The sequence below is a fragment of the Notothenia rossii genome, assembly GCF_949606895.1.
Source record: "Notothenia rossii genome assembly, chromosome: 6".
Classification (NCBI taxonomy): Eukaryota; Metazoa; Chordata; class Actinopteri; order Perciformes; family Nototheniidae; genus Notothenia; species Notothenia rossii.
The window spans coordinates 79,486,340-79,503,049 of record NC_136909.1 but is presented as its reverse complement, the minus strand read 5'-3'; the positions used below and the strand labels follow the sequence as shown (position 1 = coordinate 79,503,049).

The window sequence follows — 16,710 nt, the reverse complement described above, 5'->3', positions numbered from 1 at the left end:
ACAAGTAACATGCAATGTAATGTAATGTAAATCAAAAGCAGCATTATCAGAGACACCACACACCCCGGACACTCACTGTCTGACTCACTTCCATCTGGCAAACGGTTCAGGACAATACAATCAATCACACACCAACAGACTGAGGAACAGCTTCTATCCCAGAGCTGTGGCCTCCATCACTTCCATCTCTGTCCAACCACATAGTACATTAAAAAAACTGTGAACTTTCATAAACACACCTCCGCCCCTCAAAGACTGCAACTACTACTATTTAGAAATATGTATGGCTATTTTACTTGCATCCTTTGGTTACTATAACCCTTTATGAACACACAGTTAGAAATACACTACATGTTCTCCGTTTTTGTACATTTAACGTGTTTAGACTGTAGGCCTAATATAAGTGTAAATATGCACATATACATTTAATTGTATCTCGTTGAACTGTCATCGTTACCACAATCTGCTTTTAACACTCTTGTTTATTTATTTATGTGTCTATTTTTTACTGCAGTGAGAGTTGCCAAATAAATGTCGTTGTACTTTGTATGATGACAATAAAGATATATTCTATTCTATTCTAAATCTAAGTATTTCCAACTGAATTTTTAAGTCAAGTCCTTTTTATTATTTGGTCATTTTGGACGTGTTTGGTGTCTGCTTTATATCAGTGTTAACCTATTAATCAAGTCAGGGAATCCGTGTATCTACCGTCCATTTGTTTTTCTTTATTACACAAGTAAGCGGAAGAGCGTCTAAGCCTTTATGCTTTTTACCCGTTTTTACCACGGTTTTTACCTTACTAAATGGTCAAATGGTCCTTGGAGCGAGGGGGCGGGGCGAAACTCACGGAAGTAATTTCAAAACAAAAGCACTCGTTTGCTTGGAACTGTAAACAAGGTGAATTTAGCGATCACAACGAAAACAGCCAAGACACATTTTGAGCCCAGAAAAATAATGTTATTAAGGGCCACAATGCTGTAGCTCAAAAGAAAAACATGAACAAAAAGAAAAAACAAGAAGATACACTATTATTAATGTATTATTCATTTTAAATTGAAAAAATATTTCTCCACCTCATAATAGCATAATAATATGAGGTCACAAACACTTATAACACTGATATAGTAATTTATTAACTTATAGCCTGCATAATGCATAACCAATGGTAGGCTACAGGAATCCTGTATTCCTTTATCTCACAGAGATAATTTGCTTCATAATCGTTACTGTGCTATTATTATCCAATTATAACTATGGTTTAGTTTAAGACACATTTAAACCATATCAAGATACATGAAAGCATTGTAAACATCTAAACCGGCTGTTTCAATAGTTTCAGATATCTTTATACTCTACCCCTGGTAACAGATGATGCGTCACGAGGAACCAATCAGAAATTCAGTTTGAATAAAATCAAGTCAGAATTCTTGGTTATTCAGGTTGCCAGTGTTGGTTTTCCCCGCTTGTTGCTTTCAGTTCCTTTTTTCTGTACGCAGTATTAAAGGTAAAAACTCTTTGATTTCTGTCATTGATATTAGTGAAACAGCTTGGAACTTGACCTTACTTAAGGTATAATTTATGTGCGTATGCTTACTGTAAGTGTGTGTGTGTTTTTAAGTATTCAACATCCTATTCTCTGTGTTAAAAAATATGGGGATATGTTTGTGTTTGTTTACAGGTTTGTGTGTGAGGATGCCGAACTCTGAGATCCAAAACCAGCCTCTTCTGCAAGCCCCCACCCAGCAGGCCGAAAATGGACAGGGGTAAGCATTTATATGTACCTGTTTTTGTATCTTTATGGGGTCCAAACACTACCAAGGGACCAAAAAGCTGGTCCCCACAAAGTAAACTATTTATTGTTATTAGTTTCTCGATACTTCCATACCATAGGTGTTGTGTTATATACTCACAAAGATAGAGCAACTATTGAGTGACTAGGAAAAATGATAGTAAGTAATATTGCCTTTAACAATGTCAGAAGCTTAATTGAACTAAAGTTTAAACTGTTTGGACCAAACCATAACAGAGAGTAGTGTTTTGACCCATTTAGTGCAAAAAAGATATTCTTTTATTTACAGATGTATAAATAACAGCGCTCTCCTTCAAATTTTAATGTATATTTTCTATCCTCCAGTCAGTTATTGATTTATTTGTGTCCTAATTTAACATAATTAGCAGGCTCTTGAAAGTTGGTTAATTAGTGTAATACATCGCAACATGTAGAGTAGACAGAGTTGTCTAATATGTTAGCGTTTACAAAAACATTACCAACCAATACCTCTTTCTTACTGTCCTAATGTGCACAATGTAGTGACTGCTTTTTCGTCTTTTGTTTTCTTAGTTATGTTCTCTGTATTTTATGTTTGTGTTATGTGTTATGTTTTATGTGTAACGTTGCTGCCTTCTTGGCCAGGTCAGCATTGAAAATGAGATTTTATCTCAATGCTTTTATCTGGTTAAATAAAGGTTAAATTAAAATTAAAAATTAAAATACACATAGACTATCAGTTCGATTTTAAAGCAGACTCAAAGAGGACATGACATTAAAGTAATGGGAATTTCCAAAAAAGGCATTGTTGTGAGCTTAAAGAAAGAGAAACGGCAGATACAGAAACATGCACTCAACTGTCTGCTTGGCAACAGCTGATGTAATGTTTCAGGTATACCATGGCAGAGGTTCCTGTTTCAGGTTATCTGATTGTCTTCAATGTTCCTCATTCTTAGCATTCTCATTCACTTCGTCACTTTTCATATCTCTTCTAACTGTCTCTCTTCCACCAAGGGATTTAGTCTGATCTCTCTGTCAGTAGCATATCAAATATCAGTATTTCCCCTTTTTTGAAATGTAATCTTAAAGTCATTATCAGGGAAACGTTAGAAACTTTTACTACATGTCACTTTTTCTAAATGTATTCCCTCTCCACTTCCCTCATATTTTCCTTTGTGCATTCCAGTGTCCGCCCCTCCCGAGCCTATAAGGTGGCCGGTTTGACCCTGTTGGCCTGCGTCCTGATTGTGGGCCAGGCGACGATCGCCTATTTCCTCCTCAGTCAGCAGGGTGACATCAAGTCTCTGAAGGTGCAGAATGAAAACCTGAACTCAAAACTGAGTAATGGAAGATCTGGTGAGGAAAATCTAAAGAAACGTTACTCAGCAGAATGTATTATGTCTTGTGAGCAACCAAATAATATGATGGAGAAAAAAAGTGTAACATTTATTTAAAATCCCTAGTGACTTAAAACTCACCGTGCTCTAAAGTTAAAAGTCAATTAACCAATTTGTGGCTCTGAAAGTAAGTTGCTGAGACTTTCTTAAAGTTGCATGTGCCTCTGAAGAAAAAAACACAAAAATGTATGAATTTACAAAAACAAAATACATGTTATCATTGTCCTTTGTCTTCTAAATATGGACAGTATAGTGGTTCAAGCTGGTTATCTTTGGCTTGAAATGTAAACTTGAATGATACCCAGTTTCCGTTCATCTCTATAGGGTCTTACTTAAATGTAACATGCACTGTTTCTCTTTCTGTCTGCAGTTGCTGGGTCTGTGCGGATGCACGTCCCCATGAACGCCTTTCCCAAACTGTTGGATCTGACCACTGAGGAGGTAAAAAAAAATGAAAAAAATAAGCCATTTCATGAGGTTAATATAATCAATGTTACAGTTTTTTTTTTTAGATAAACATTACCAAACACTTCTGATATGGAGCCTTTCGATTTGTTTTGTCAAGCAGGACACTGAAAATAGACTTCTCAGTGCAATCAGATGAATCTGTGGTGTTTTTCTATAGCACTGTTTTGTTAGGCATCTTACACGATGACAATTATGACAATATCGAGACAAATATGCTGAATTTTATTAGCTAATTCCATACAATAAACCTTAACCATTTCATCAGTGGGTCTGAACATGCAAGTATATTTTCTTAAACATATGATTTGATTTAAAAATTACAGTGACTCTTATGTTTTTGTATTGCTTCTCAATATCCTTCCCTGATTTTATTGCAGGACTCCACCGAAGTCCAAGAAAAGAAAGGTATGTTCTGTTTGTATTCACTTTGTATAAATAGTGTATGATATAGTAAATAGGGATACAGTCGGTGTATTTAACTCCACATTAGAAGACAATGATTACATGTGCTTAGTTACATTACCTCCTCTCCATCCTCTCCCAGTCCCTCGTGAGGCCACTCAGTGCCACTTGGAGGCGGCAGGTGTGAAACCTGTTGAGATTCCAGGTTTCCATCCGGATTGTGACGAGCGTGGCCTCTACCGTGCGCAGCAGTGCTTTCTGGAGAACTGCTGGTGTGTGGACACGGCTACTGGCCAAGAGATCTCTGGATCCCTGACCAGAGGACAAGCTAGCTGCGGTGCACCGGTCTTCACTGGTGAGACAAGATAACTTCTCTTGAAGTCAGATTGAGAGTAGAGGTTTTTTTTGGTCACTTGACTCACCTAAGGAATCATTTATGAAGTAGTTTGAATAAATAACCTGTTTGTGAGTCATTTTACACCAATATGAGAGCTTGTATTCATGGAAAATAAGCTAAATTCCACTGTGGCAAAACTAATCACTAGCACCCAACAAACACGTTTTCTCCATATTGCATATTGTAGATTTAAAATTGCTGTTGTGTTTTAATGTTATTATAAATCATATCAGTCCTGCTTGTTTGTTTATAGTTAGTAGGTTTATCTCAAAAGCTCAGAATTTTAGAGAAGTTAGGTTAGGCAACATATCAGTTAAATCCTTATAATTATAATTTCAAATGAAATATTGCACTTAATTTTATAGGAAAAAAAATATCTATGTTTTTTATTGTGATCCAGATCTGGATGTAAATTTAAAATATCTAAATATTTGTAATTCTTAAAAAAGTATTATCTATAATGACTTAAGCTACAAAGTAAATGACACACAAGTTTTCTCTCGTTGCAGGCAGCAGGGGCAGAATGATGCGTATGCCTGATGTAGCTGTCTGATCCTGAGGTGAGTTCACACACGGTCCCCCACATTCTGCATTAATATACGTTATATCTGTGAACAGTGTTGTATTTAGAATGTGATTAATCAGTATACCTATCTTTGCAAAACTTTCAATGCTGTTTAATTCAGTCCAATCAAGAACTGTTTTTTTCAGACCTTGAATATTTAAATTCTTTTAGATAGGGGTTTACATACAGTTCTATTTAAGATTCACCAATAATACCAAGTCATGTTCCTTTAAATAATGATGTTTCTCTTTCCTGGGTAACTGAAGCTGATGAAATCTCCTCCCGAGATAAGCGACAGTTCAACTCCAAATCAAGACAATTTGACATCTCTATCCACTTTTAATCACCATCATAGCTGTACTTGATAAGCTAATTGTGTTTTATGTACTGCTTGAAAAATAATTAGAACCATGTATCTGCTTGCTATCATCTAATCCAGGGGTGTCAAACTCAAGGCCCGGGGGCCAAATCCGGCCCGCAACCTCATTTTATGTGGCCCCGCAAGACCTTGCAAAGAATATAATATGTTTATTATACGGTTACATGGGGATTTACAGAAGGACGTTGCCCATAAACTACATGTCCCACAATGCATCTCAAATTTCACTTTTATCTAGATTTGAATTTTTCTCAGAATTAGATTATTTTTTCTTCAAAACATATTAAATGTAAAAAAAAAATCAAAATGTCACTTCTTTTTTTTGTTTTTCCAGAATGTGGCGTTTCTTTTTAAATGATTTTGTGACACTCACTGAAGAGACTTGCAATTATTTGCCAAAGACTTCTGCTTTCAGAATTAATTATGAAGTTATTAGCCTATCCGATAATAATCCAATCCAGAGGCAATCATGTAATATAATATATTATTTTATATATATTAAATATATGTATTTTTATATAGTCTTAAAGTTAAAAACGGCCCTTTGAGTGCAATCATAATGCTGACGAGATCCACGATGAAATTGAGTTTGACACCCCTGATCTAACCAGTTTTTTTGCAACTCAGCTACAGCCAATATTATATTTACTTGTGCTATTGATTGCACATGTTTTTTTTAAATTACATAGGTTAAGGATTTTAATAAGCATGTCATATTTTAGAAGATATAAATGTTGTTTTATTCAGATTTTGGTTTAAAAGTTTGTTTCATTTTGAATATATGTATTTTTGGATTTTCAGATTACAATCATTGTCACTTGGATCTTGAACGTTTGGCCAAAGTAATTAAATTGTTATTACAAATATTGACACTCTTTAGGGCTATTAGAAACCAGGAATACTCCACTTATGAGACAATTGTAAACTGTATTCTCCCCATTTATTTGAACAAACGAAATAAAACTCTTAAAGATAAATTCTGTTGTTTTCTTTTACAATATAACAAAGGAATATCAAACTGAGTGAAAACCCATAACAAAAACACAAGACACTGAGGTTATTAGTCAGTGAAATAAAGCACCATCAGTTGACCTGTTATATTCTATATTCCAAAACATATCAAATGTTGACAAGAGAAAACATGCAAAAAGGTAACATACAAGAAATGAAGTAACATGCAATACAATGAAAGCTACATAATGATTGTCAATAGGCACATTTTGTTTCTGTGTTCCAGTTATGAATACAGTCAACTTAGTTGTCTAACACTTACAAATGGCTTGTTTGTGTATTACTGGCCTGAAGTATTTGGTTGTTGTTTACATAAGCATCGTGTGTACACTTAAACAGCAGCAAACAGTACCTGGGGTCATTTGAAAAAAAACATCTCTTATTGGTTGGTTTAATGATGAATGAACAAAACCTTTTACATTTGTAGGTTAATCACCCAAGTGAAATAACATAATTAAGATTCCAGTTACTGTTAAGGTGTTCTTCTGTGCTTTAGGTCTCTAGACTATTGACTAGCAACAACTGCTGTTTTTATGGATGTGATATTGACATGGATCCACATAATAGTTCCCACTTCCTTAAAACAACTTTCAAAACCCCAAGCAAACACCACATTTGAGTAAACATATCATTAAAACTTTGACAGGTTTCAATTTTTCTTGGACAAAAAACTAAATCATTGTTTGTTTTTTATGAAACACAATGTAACAAAATTCCCAATTGTTTAATTAAGTGCAAAAGATCAACAAGTTTCCAGCATATGAATAGTCTGCCAAACTCTATCAAGAAAGGCTATTGCACACATGGCATGAGATGAAAATATCAAGTCCAGACCAAAGTAGGCACTCTTAATATATATGTTACATAAAATATTTAGCAAACATTTCCTGCTTTGTTAAAAACCTTAAGTGCAATAACAACTACATCTTTAAAAACCAATTTAACTTTGGCATACATTTGTATCTAAATATTGGAAGTACAGGAAGAAATCGGACCTTTTTACGCAATGCAAGGTGGAAAATATATAGAGAAAGAAAAAGTTATTTGAAAACGGAGCGTGCCATTTTTGGAGTCTAAACTATTTTTTTCATAAACCTCTCCAAAAGATTAGGACTATTGTTTAAAACATTTTGAACTAGAACAACATGGAGAGGTGTTATGTCCATGAAAAGACAAAAGGTTTTGACAAGTTAACATTAAAGAGCAGCTCTTTGAAATGCTCGATCATGCCTGAGTAAAGATATGAAAATTAGTATTGACTGATATAAAAGATATCTGCCCACTAGAGGGCGAAAGAGGACAAAACATACCTCTTGTGGCGAGTCAACAATCTAAATCTCTCATTATGCATCAATAAAACTTCAGATAGCAAATGGGGTGGAGAAAGGGTGGAGGACCGAATTCAGCTATAGCAGTTGATATGATTCCTTTATATTTACATTTTAATTATGGACCATATTAAAAGGAAAAATGGGGTCTCCTGCTTAAATTAACTGAATCCCTTTTCACACGCTTCTTACAGTATATGCTCTATCTATTACAGAATGTATGTCAGTCATCTATTCTCCATACTCAAGTACCTTAACAAGAGTTCAGATCAACTGAATCAGAAGAATTATTAAAAAATAATCACCTTACTCTATAAGTTGGCTTACTACTATAACATTGTACTATTCAATCATCCTTGTGGAAGGTGGAAAAAAATAACTATTGAAATATATGTCTGTTCCCGAATGTGGCCCAAAGAGCACCGTCTGCTTGTAGATGTCTCCTCTCCTGGTCTTCTTAGTTGTATTCCTCTCTTATTATTTGCTTCCTCCTTTTAGTTTGCTTATGTAGTCTCTGACGGTGGTTTCAATGTTGGGAACGGCATAATTTTGAGCTGCAAATATTCCTGTGCACGTCCCAACGGCAACACCAAACAACGGTGAAGAGCGTAGCCTTGCAACAACGTACCCGGCCAGAAAACCCTTCAGGAAAGGAGAGGCCAGCAGACTGCCTCCCTAGGGGAAAAAGAGAAGAGAGATTAGACCTGGTACTAGGTAGTCAGACCTATGGTTTAATCTCTAATTCTAGATACCGTTTATGTTGTTTATAACTGCCTGACCTGTGAGCAAAGTGTAAGGCATGTAAATGTCTGTGTGAGCCTTACCGGAGGGACACCAGCCTGTATCTCATCCTCCATCCGTCTCTGAATGTCTTCCAGCTGGTCCTTCAGCTCCACCAGGTCCTTGAGCTGGCCCAGAGGACCCTGCACACACAGACACAAACAAAAAGGTTACATTTTGTTGACAAGTGGATCCTAAAACATAGACATTTAGATTTGATTGTATATTTTCAAAGACATACATAACAGGGAAAACAGAAAAACAAGGACAAGGCGCAAACATATACAAAACAAAACACAACATAGTTTACTTGAAAGCAACTTGATATTACTATCAAATAATTAAGCACAGATCTATGGCTTATCAAAACCAGTAGGCCTATAATACATTTATGTCGTTTTCTAGTGTATGAGGTTTTCCTGATCATTCACTCATTCACAATTCTATCATTTAAGTTGGTTGGTTTACCTCCACAACAAGTAAGGCTAACTTTAGCAACAATATATAAATACATATATAGCTGCTTTAGCGATATATTTACATTAGCAGTTAGCCATTGCTTCATTCTTTCTTTCTTTTAATACAACAACGTATTAAGGTTTAATGTGTTTACGACACTGTGAATATGTTTAAAACACACATCTGATATATCTGGCGCTCGCATAATTATATCCATATAGCTAGTTTACACAAATAGCAAAATACTTAGCATTTGGGTAAATGCTAACTAAGCTAAGCTAACCAACACCAGTTACAAACTGTTCTACGTCACAAGCTAGCATTAGCAGCTAACGTTAATGTATGACTGCTGAATGACACTGTAAGTTAGGCAGTTTATGATAATAATATATTGACACGAAAGAAAAGTTAGAAAGTGTAAAACTCCGACCTTGTCATCTGCCATGTTCGACTGTCAGATGATACCAGTCTTCTTCTATTTGTTTTTGCTGCTGCTCTGTTGAAAATGAATCATACTGCCCTCCACTGGATACTCATAAACATTAACCATTACCATTACACTTTCATGATGTAGTAGGCCATAGGCTACAAATAAAATAATATTTTGTGTGGAATACTGTGTCAGCATTATGATAATAGGATGAGCTTTCAAAATGTGTTTCCACAGTTAAAACCACACAGAGTGGACCATAGTTGTTATGTATATTAAGAAAGCATGTAAATGATCAGAAATAAGAAATAAGAATTCCTTTATTAGTCCAACAGCGGTAACATGTAGTGTTACAGCAAAAGTGGCATAGCAGATGTAAAAGGCAAGCAATAATAAAGAGTAGGCTAGCTTATTCAATATAGATAAGAAAGGCACACATAATACAATTAAAATAAAGCCGAATTAGTTCACAACCATGGCTAAAAATGTGCAGCATAAGCAGCATATTAAAGTGAAATATGATACATTAGTAAATATGCTTAGCAAAGCACATCCTGCAACACTGGCAGTTTTCCCACATCCATCCACTCATGATTAAACTGTTAGTAATCTCAAACATTGCAGTAACATGCTACATATAAATCCAACACTTTTTCAATTCAATCTCATTCAAAGTGGCTTGCAAATATAGGAAACAAAGTTGCCATGGCATCAAAATACAAAATGTACAAAATACTAATACAGTTTTTCTCGATTGCTAACGCACTAAAATTATACATAAAGCACAATTATTTTAACTGACACTCAAAGAGCAAAACATCGGCTCAAATCTCCAAAACTCTAAACACGTTTTCAGCTTTTCACACAATTTGCAAATCAACATGGCACTTTTTGCAAACCACTGCACACGTTTCTCCAAGTTAGACACAGGAATCTGACATAAAGTCACATGTTAGCTGGTTTAAAACACTGATATTCAAAATGCCTCACACATGGACCAATGATCAAGAAACACGTTCCACCTGACCAAACACCTGATTGCATAATTGTTGGCTCATCAATCAGGATGTTAGCACTATAAAAAGACCACAGGTGAGCAGGCTACTTTCTTACAGCAACAATAGAAGCCAACATGGAAGCAAGAGGAAGAGGAAGAGGAAAAGGAAGAGCTGGGGTGAGAGTGAGAGGAGGAGGAAGAGGTGGGCTGAGAGTGAGAGGAGGAGGAAGAGGCGGCTGAGAGTGAGAGGAGGAGGAAGAGTACTCTCTAAAATGAAATGTTATCAACCATGGTTTGTCGATGAAAGGGTGGACAGAGGGTTCAGCCTAATCTAAGCCGATGAACTGTTGCCTTTGTAATCCGGACACTTAGACTTGAAAACAGGTTAGTTCCCAGTTTTCAGCTCTGCATAATTCATGATATATCAGTGCTTATATCTGTTGTGTGAAACGTATTTACTTCATTACTGTAACTGAATTGTTGCATTCTATAACTGTACACACATCCTGCACAATGAACTGTGGTAAACTTACTTTCATGCAACACAGACACTGACCAACCACTATATCTGTGTTGTTTATCTGAAGGACTGAGAAACAAAGAGGTGCAGGCGGAAGGTTCAGGATTTTCAATGAGACACAGGAAGCAGCAGTTACAAACTTGGTTTTGACAAACAATGCCATCACACTTAGAGAGATCCGAAGCAGAGTAATTATGTGCTGAGATGCATGTTGCACAATGTTATCTTTGAATAAAATATGATTTTTTTTTTCAACATCTCATTTTTATTTCTTCATTTACTGTATTTCTGTATACTCAAGCAATCTTTCTCTGTAGAAACCTCTATGTACAGAGCATAGCCCATAAAGATGGAAGTGCTTTAGATTATGCTCAGCAGTGTGCAGTTGGGTGGTCAAACCATCTTGTTTTGTGAATGAAGTGTTATATTTGGTGCAAAAGTTTGCATTTGGTAAGAGTTTATGTAGTTTTGAGTGCAGTTCTTCACTTAGCAGGAGAAATTAGGTTTTTTGCACTTTGGGTGTGGGGTTTTGTGAATTGTGTTAAGTGTTCTGAGAAACTGAGCAATTAAAAAAAAAATGTGTGTTAGCAATCGAGAAACTGTAATATGAATATTATCACATACAAACCCCCATATATTCTGAATCCAAGCTGAAAGAGGAAGATGAGAAAAGAAACAATCCAATTAACTCTTGTTTCTTCTGCAATCTGAGTCTTTTACTTACTGCTGCCGGAGAGTCTGCATGAGAGCACAGCTGATGAGACCCTCAGACAGCGGGAGGAAAAAGTGTGAGAGAGAATTGAAGTAAATAATTAGAGAGACTGAAGAGTGTCATTTCAAGGAAGGAATAAGATACTCATTAATCAGAGCTGAGCAACTGCACTATTTTGTAACCATCACTTTAATAACCCACTCCCTTAAAAATGAAGAAAGATTGTAAGGAAGCAAGTATGTGTTTTCTGTAAAAAATAGAATGACACCATTTTACTGATTAAATGGACTGAGATGCAATTACCTCTTGTTTAATGGTCACATACAAAAGTGTGATTCGCAGAGTGTGTGAAAGTGAGACAAATGTCAAAGCTTGGAGAGACAGGAGGCATGCTTAGAAATATGGATAAAGAAAGTATTTAGCAGTTGCCATATATAAGAAAGCTGTAGAAAGACACAGAAACAAAATGCAAGAGAGAACTACTCATTTTGAAAGATGTTTGAGACATAATTGACACTTCTTGGTTGTTTCTTCTGCAGCACTTTGATTTTCTGAAGAGCCTGAAAGTATTTACAGTAATCTTCACATTCAGCTGCAAGACAGGTAATCTATTAACCTTTCATTATTAGGGATTTTCACAGAACCAACCTGATATTTTCACCACATATTTTAATGGTCTGTTCAGGCTGGGATATAAAAGTCTTTTGCGGTTGCATGAGATGAAACACCGCTCACACAGCAGGCGTTTTAGAGCAGGAGGAAGCGATGGAGGTAAGGCGCCTCTGATCTACAAAGCTGTTGACAGTTTAGGGGATTCATTGATTTTGGCTGAGGCACATTTGGCTGACTAATCTTTGGATGCCACTGTTGAAGAAAGGTCATTATAGCTGGTGCTGCAATCCACACAGCAATGTAATGTTAGGAAATGCGTATTCATATACCATATGGGAAAGATGTTTATGATTAGATTGTCGACTTGCGTTAACAAAAAGGATAACTATCACTGTACTTGAAATAAACAGTGAAATTGTTGATTAAATGAAGCAAAAACAATACATCATTTTGACTTTTATAGCTCTGTGACTAAAGCTTCATGTATTATTAAACAAGCCCAAAATCATCTCATATATAATGAAATGGATTCGTAATGCTCAAAGCTGTAATTGCAAGACTTGTTTGTGAAGAATTTTTTTTTTATAATCAAAGCCCCTCTGCACATCAGCTTCAGGACATAAAGGTAGTTTGCTTGGAAGATGTTGAGGAATAAAATCAAACTTGACTTTATAATGAGTGCACTGAGTTCATCTCACTGTACTATAAATATGAGTTTGGTTTTTACAGGCAGTAAAGGAGCTAAGTAGGCGTCACAAGACACTCATCAACTCGTTCTCCACACTACCCCATTAAAATAGTTTTGCCATTTTGTTTTTCCATGTAATATAAATGGAATACAACTTAATGTCATTCATCGTGCATCCGTGTGTTGACAATAAATACACTTTGAACATTGGAGAAGATACTCTTGATTAACAGTGCATTTATGGAAAATGGGAGAAGTAAGTGGTTTTGAAAACCATCCTTGAGTAGTACTCAATACTGTAGTTAGATAACTACTTTTGAACACTGAAAACAAAGTATATTGACTGATTATTTCCCGATTGAAATTGAATGTGACTAGCTTTCTCAAGAGGTCCAAGATGTGCGGTTTGTTTCTTTCTCATTTAACAAAATAATAGTGATAACAAACGATACTTTATGTTATGTCACAACCCCATGGTAAGAATTACACTTACCCGGAATTCGTAATGTACTTATAATATGTGAGCCTAAAGAGGAAAAGGGGCAAACTGTAAAAAACGCAACTGATATGTTGTTGTAAATATTATTGATCATTTTTGTATTACCTGGTGTGTAAACAAACTGACAACCGGTTTCCACTTGTGTCAAAAGCACTGAATTATAGTTTCATAACCTGTGTCCTGCCTCAGGAGAGCTGCAGCTTCTACACACTGCTTTGCAATGTGTGTGTATAGGATGTATAGATTGTATACATTGTGCTTCTGGTTTTAATGTGCTTCACTGCATATTATTTATTATAAAACTTATTTCTGATACAACAGCTCTTCACAAATCAAAATGTAAACCCTGCCAGAAGATGTGAAACGCGGCTCAGATGTGAAAGGCTTTTAGAGTGGCTTAATGTTTATGTGCACTGAGTTGGCTCGTTCTCTCATTAACCGTTCAGTATTCAGCGGGCGTTTCCTCCGAATGCCGCGGATACAGTGCACTCAGCTGGTAGACATGTGATTGGACTTTGTCAAAGGACTGTTTGAAAGTGCATGACTCAGCATTGGTGAGACAAAATACGGTGCCACCCAAAAATGACATACAACAAGAAAGGAGGAGCACTGCATTAATTAAAAATATTGATTATTAGTCCCATTGAACAGACAAATGAGTAAAGCTAGATAATATTTATCTCCCCCAAGAGAGCTTTTTCCAGATCGTTGAGTTGAAAGAATAAAAGGTCACATGTTATTTACTGTTGGAAAATTGATCTTTTATACACATTATTTTCAGACTGCATGTTAACTATAGTGTGGAGTCATTTGAATCTGCAGTTCGGGCTCCCTTCATCCGATAGGAGGAGTCTCAAATCTCTGTATTACATGACTGAAAAAAGACTATAATATTTGCAAAATATACAAACAAAAACCCTTGTGTATCCATTTGCTGCAGCATGAAGACATATCTGCAAGTAAATAAGCAGCTGATGGTTCAGTATAGTCTCTTTTTTAATAAGAAGAATTATTAAAAAATTGGAAATCGACCCAATGTTTTTGTACTCACGAAAATAACGTAAATGTGATGTGATTTTATTCAACATGACTGGTGAAATGTGTTGGATTTTCCTCTTACTGCATATATTGGTTAATATAATTGACACATCATTCACATTTTTCATATAACATTCGCAGTATATTTTATTGCTGGCTGTAAGAGTGAAGTCATGCAATAATAATGGATTATTTCAATTCCTAGTTTGAGTTAGGAGGCACTGGCTGTTTTCCAATAATGATTCCAATGTTTAGTGCGTGTGTGGTGTGTGTGTGTGTGTGTGTGTGTGTGTGTGTGTGTGTGTGTGTGTGTGTGTGTGTGTGTGTGTGTGTGTGTGTGTGTGTGTGTGTGTGTGTGTGTGTGTGTGTGTGTGTGTGTGTGTGTGTGTGTGTGTGTGTGTGTGTACATTATGTATGGCTTTAGACAGATTCCGGTTATAAGCCAATTCAAGTTTTTAGACTCTGTTGCTTCCCTGGCAAGCTAAGGTAAGGATAGGGAGGAACTGCAGCCTCACTGCACCATTCTGATGAGATGTGCCAAGGTATGACTGTTTGTATGACTGTGTGTGTGTGTGTGTGTGTGTGTGTGTGTGTGTGTGTGTGTGTGTGTGTGTGTGTGTGTGTGTGTGTGTGTGTGTGTGTGTGTGTGTGTGTGTGTGTGTGTGTGTGTGTGTGTGTGTGTGTGTGTGTGTGTGTGTGTGTGTGTGTGTGTGTGTGTGTGTGTGGTCAGAGATGAATATGTGCTGTCAGGGATAGCACACTGTCCACAGGGTCAAAGGAAAGAGCAACACAACCGAATAAGCAAAAGGAGAAGACTACATTGTGCAGTTGGGAGTGGTGGAAAGAAAAAAACAGGAAGAAAGCAGCAACTTTGAAAGAAGGATAATTTGGCTACATATAGAGGGAGGACAAGAGTGATACAGTTTGAAAGCAGGAGGAGTGGCGGGGCTGAAAGGAGGAGAAAGAATGAGAAAAATAGAGAGTGAGAATTTATTTTTGAGAGAGATGCAAGTATGGATCAAATGACTCTGTTGGCGGGGCGGCTTGTTCCACTTATTTCATTTTTTAATGAACATTTTGGAATGAAAGAAAACAAAATATAACAACAACAAAATGAATAGAAGTGAATTCAAGAATGTGCAACAAAATGATTAAACGAAATAAAGATTTATTTACATGAACATAAGAAAGTAAAGTAACATTTCAAAATAAGTAATCAAATACAAAAGGGGTCTTTCCTTCTGCGTTGACACACCATCAGCTTCAATCAAACCCTCTCCATCCCTTCCCTTCCTCTCTGTTTCCATACCCCTCCCTTCGTCTCTCTCCTCCTCCTCCTCCTCTTCCTCCCCACACACACTCCCTCAGCGGGGGAAGCCTGAATCAGTGGAAGCCCTGATCAGAGTCGCGTAGTCCCTGGTCTGCTGAGAGCTGGTCTGTGCTCAGCGAACCCAGACAAGCCTCTGCAAACATCTTCTTATCATGAGAAGCTGAAGTCATGCTCTCTGGAGGAACATTGGAAGAGGATTTCTTACAGCCTGTGGACATTTGTCAGTAGTGGTAAATACAGGGATGCTTCCACCTTATGAACAATCGACATGATGACTATGAAAGCTATGTGGAGATGTATTTAACAAATGTAAAGCTTCAAACCCTTTGAAAGCTTGCAGAATATTTATCTGGAAGAAAGTTGGACCCATCAGACAAATGGGATTTTGTTTCACCATTCACAGGGGAAGGTGCAGTCAAGCTAAATGTATGAGATGCATCCCAAAGAGGAAGAGTTTTCATCAGCTGTTGACGGGAGATCAACAAGTTAATTGATTGATTTTTACTAAAAACTAGTCGCAGGACGATGGCCGGTCTGGACATGAGGGGTCAGGGGTTAGGCGTGGGCATGATGGGGATGCCATCTCGTTCCCTGATAACGGCCGTGCAGCAGAAGGAATATTCGGCCGGAGTCTGGCTCCGCAGGAAGGACAAACTGGAACACGTAAGTTCTGCGGACTGGAGCGGGGGGACTGAGAAACAGATGGTGGAAAGCTGAAATGTTAGGACAAATATGAGGGAGCTAAAACGACACTGAGTCGTTCAATTAAAATATAAATGTGATTTAAGTGGAATATGAAGTGAAAAAGTTTTGTATAAGTTGTTTCAGTAGAAAAATGTCACATTCATGCATTTTTCTGCACTTAACCCCAACAAATATTTATTTGCGAATGTAAATATAGGCTTGTTCACTGGGGTTTAAAAGGAA

General features: G+C 36.6%; 3 protein-coding genes across 5 annotated transcripts in view; 2 read left to right on the top strand and 1 right to left on the bottom strand.

Moving 5' to 3' along the window:
• Nucleotides 1-1,396: 1,396 nt before the first annotated feature.
• Nucleotides 1,397-6,356, top strand: LOC307043198 (HLA class II histocompatibility antigen gamma chain-like). 3 transcript variants are annotated; one of them, XM_079687508.1, is made up of 8 exons: nucleotides 1,397-1,507; nucleotides 1,682-1,766; nucleotides 2,958-3,127; nucleotides 3,539-3,609; nucleotides 4,014-4,041; nucleotides 4,181-4,393; nucleotides 4,945-4,995; nucleotides 5,267-6,356. In XM_079687508.1, exons 2-7 carry the CDS (start codon nucleotides 1,696-1,698, stop codon nucleotides 4,986-4,988), a joined length of 597 nt encoding a protein of 198 aa, XP_079543634.1. In that variant the 5' UTR covers nucleotides 1,397-1,507; nucleotides 1,682-1,695; the 3' UTR covers nucleotides 4,989-4,995; nucleotides 5,267-6,356. The 3 variants fall into 3 exon arrangements, with proteins under 3 accessions (XP_079543634.1, XP_079543633.1, XP_079543635.1); XM_079687507.1 differs by having other exon boundaries at nucleotides 1,444-1,572; XM_079687509.1 differs by lacking the exon at nucleotides 1,397-1,507 and adding an exon at nucleotides 1,559-1,583.
• LOC307043199 (SLC35A4 upstream microprotein-like) lies at nucleotides 5,681-9,531 on the bottom strand. The gene is made up of 3 exons (XM_079687510.1): nucleotides 9,388-9,531; nucleotides 8,543-8,641; nucleotides 5,681-8,393 (listed from the first exon to the last, which is right to left on the bottom strand). Exons 1-3 carry the CDS (start codon nucleotides 9,400-9,402, stop codon nucleotides 8,196-8,198), a joined length of 312 nt encoding a protein of 103 aa, XP_079543636.1. The 5' UTR covers nucleotides 9,403-9,531; the 3' UTR covers nucleotides 5,681-8,195.
• A 6,811-nt stretch (nucleotides 9,532-16,342) lies between these two features.
• Nucleotides 16,343-16,710, top strand: part of LOC307042301 (inactive phospholipase D5) — a 53,225-nt gene continuing 52,857 nt past the window's right edge. Inside the window, exon 1 of the mRNA XM_079686123.1 lies at nucleotides 16,343-16,446. Coding sequence (XP_079542249.1) covers nucleotides 16,351-16,446 — 96 coding nt within the window. The 5' untranslated portion in view covers nucleotides 16,343-16,350. The remainder of the gene's footprint in view (nucleotides 16,447-16,710) is intronic.

Coding starts and splice junctions, on each gene's coding strand:
- LOC307043198 (XM_079687508.1), top strand. CDS start 1,696: ATGCCGAACTCTGAGATCCAAAACCAGCCTCTTCTGCAAGCCCCCACC. Junction 1,767..2,957: donor CAGGCCGAAAATGGACAGGG/GTAAGCATTTAT, acceptor TGTGCATTCCAG/TGTCCGCCCCTCCCGAGCCT. Junction 3,128..3,538: donor ACTGAGTAATGGAAGATCTG/GTGAGGAAAATC, acceptor TTCTGTCTGCAG/TTGCTGGGTCTGTGCGGATG.
- LOC307043199 (XM_079687510.1), bottom strand. Junction 8,394..8,542: donor TACAGGCTGGTGTCCCTCCG/GTAAGGCTCACA, acceptor TTTTTCCCCTAG/GGAGGCAGTCTGCTGGCCTC.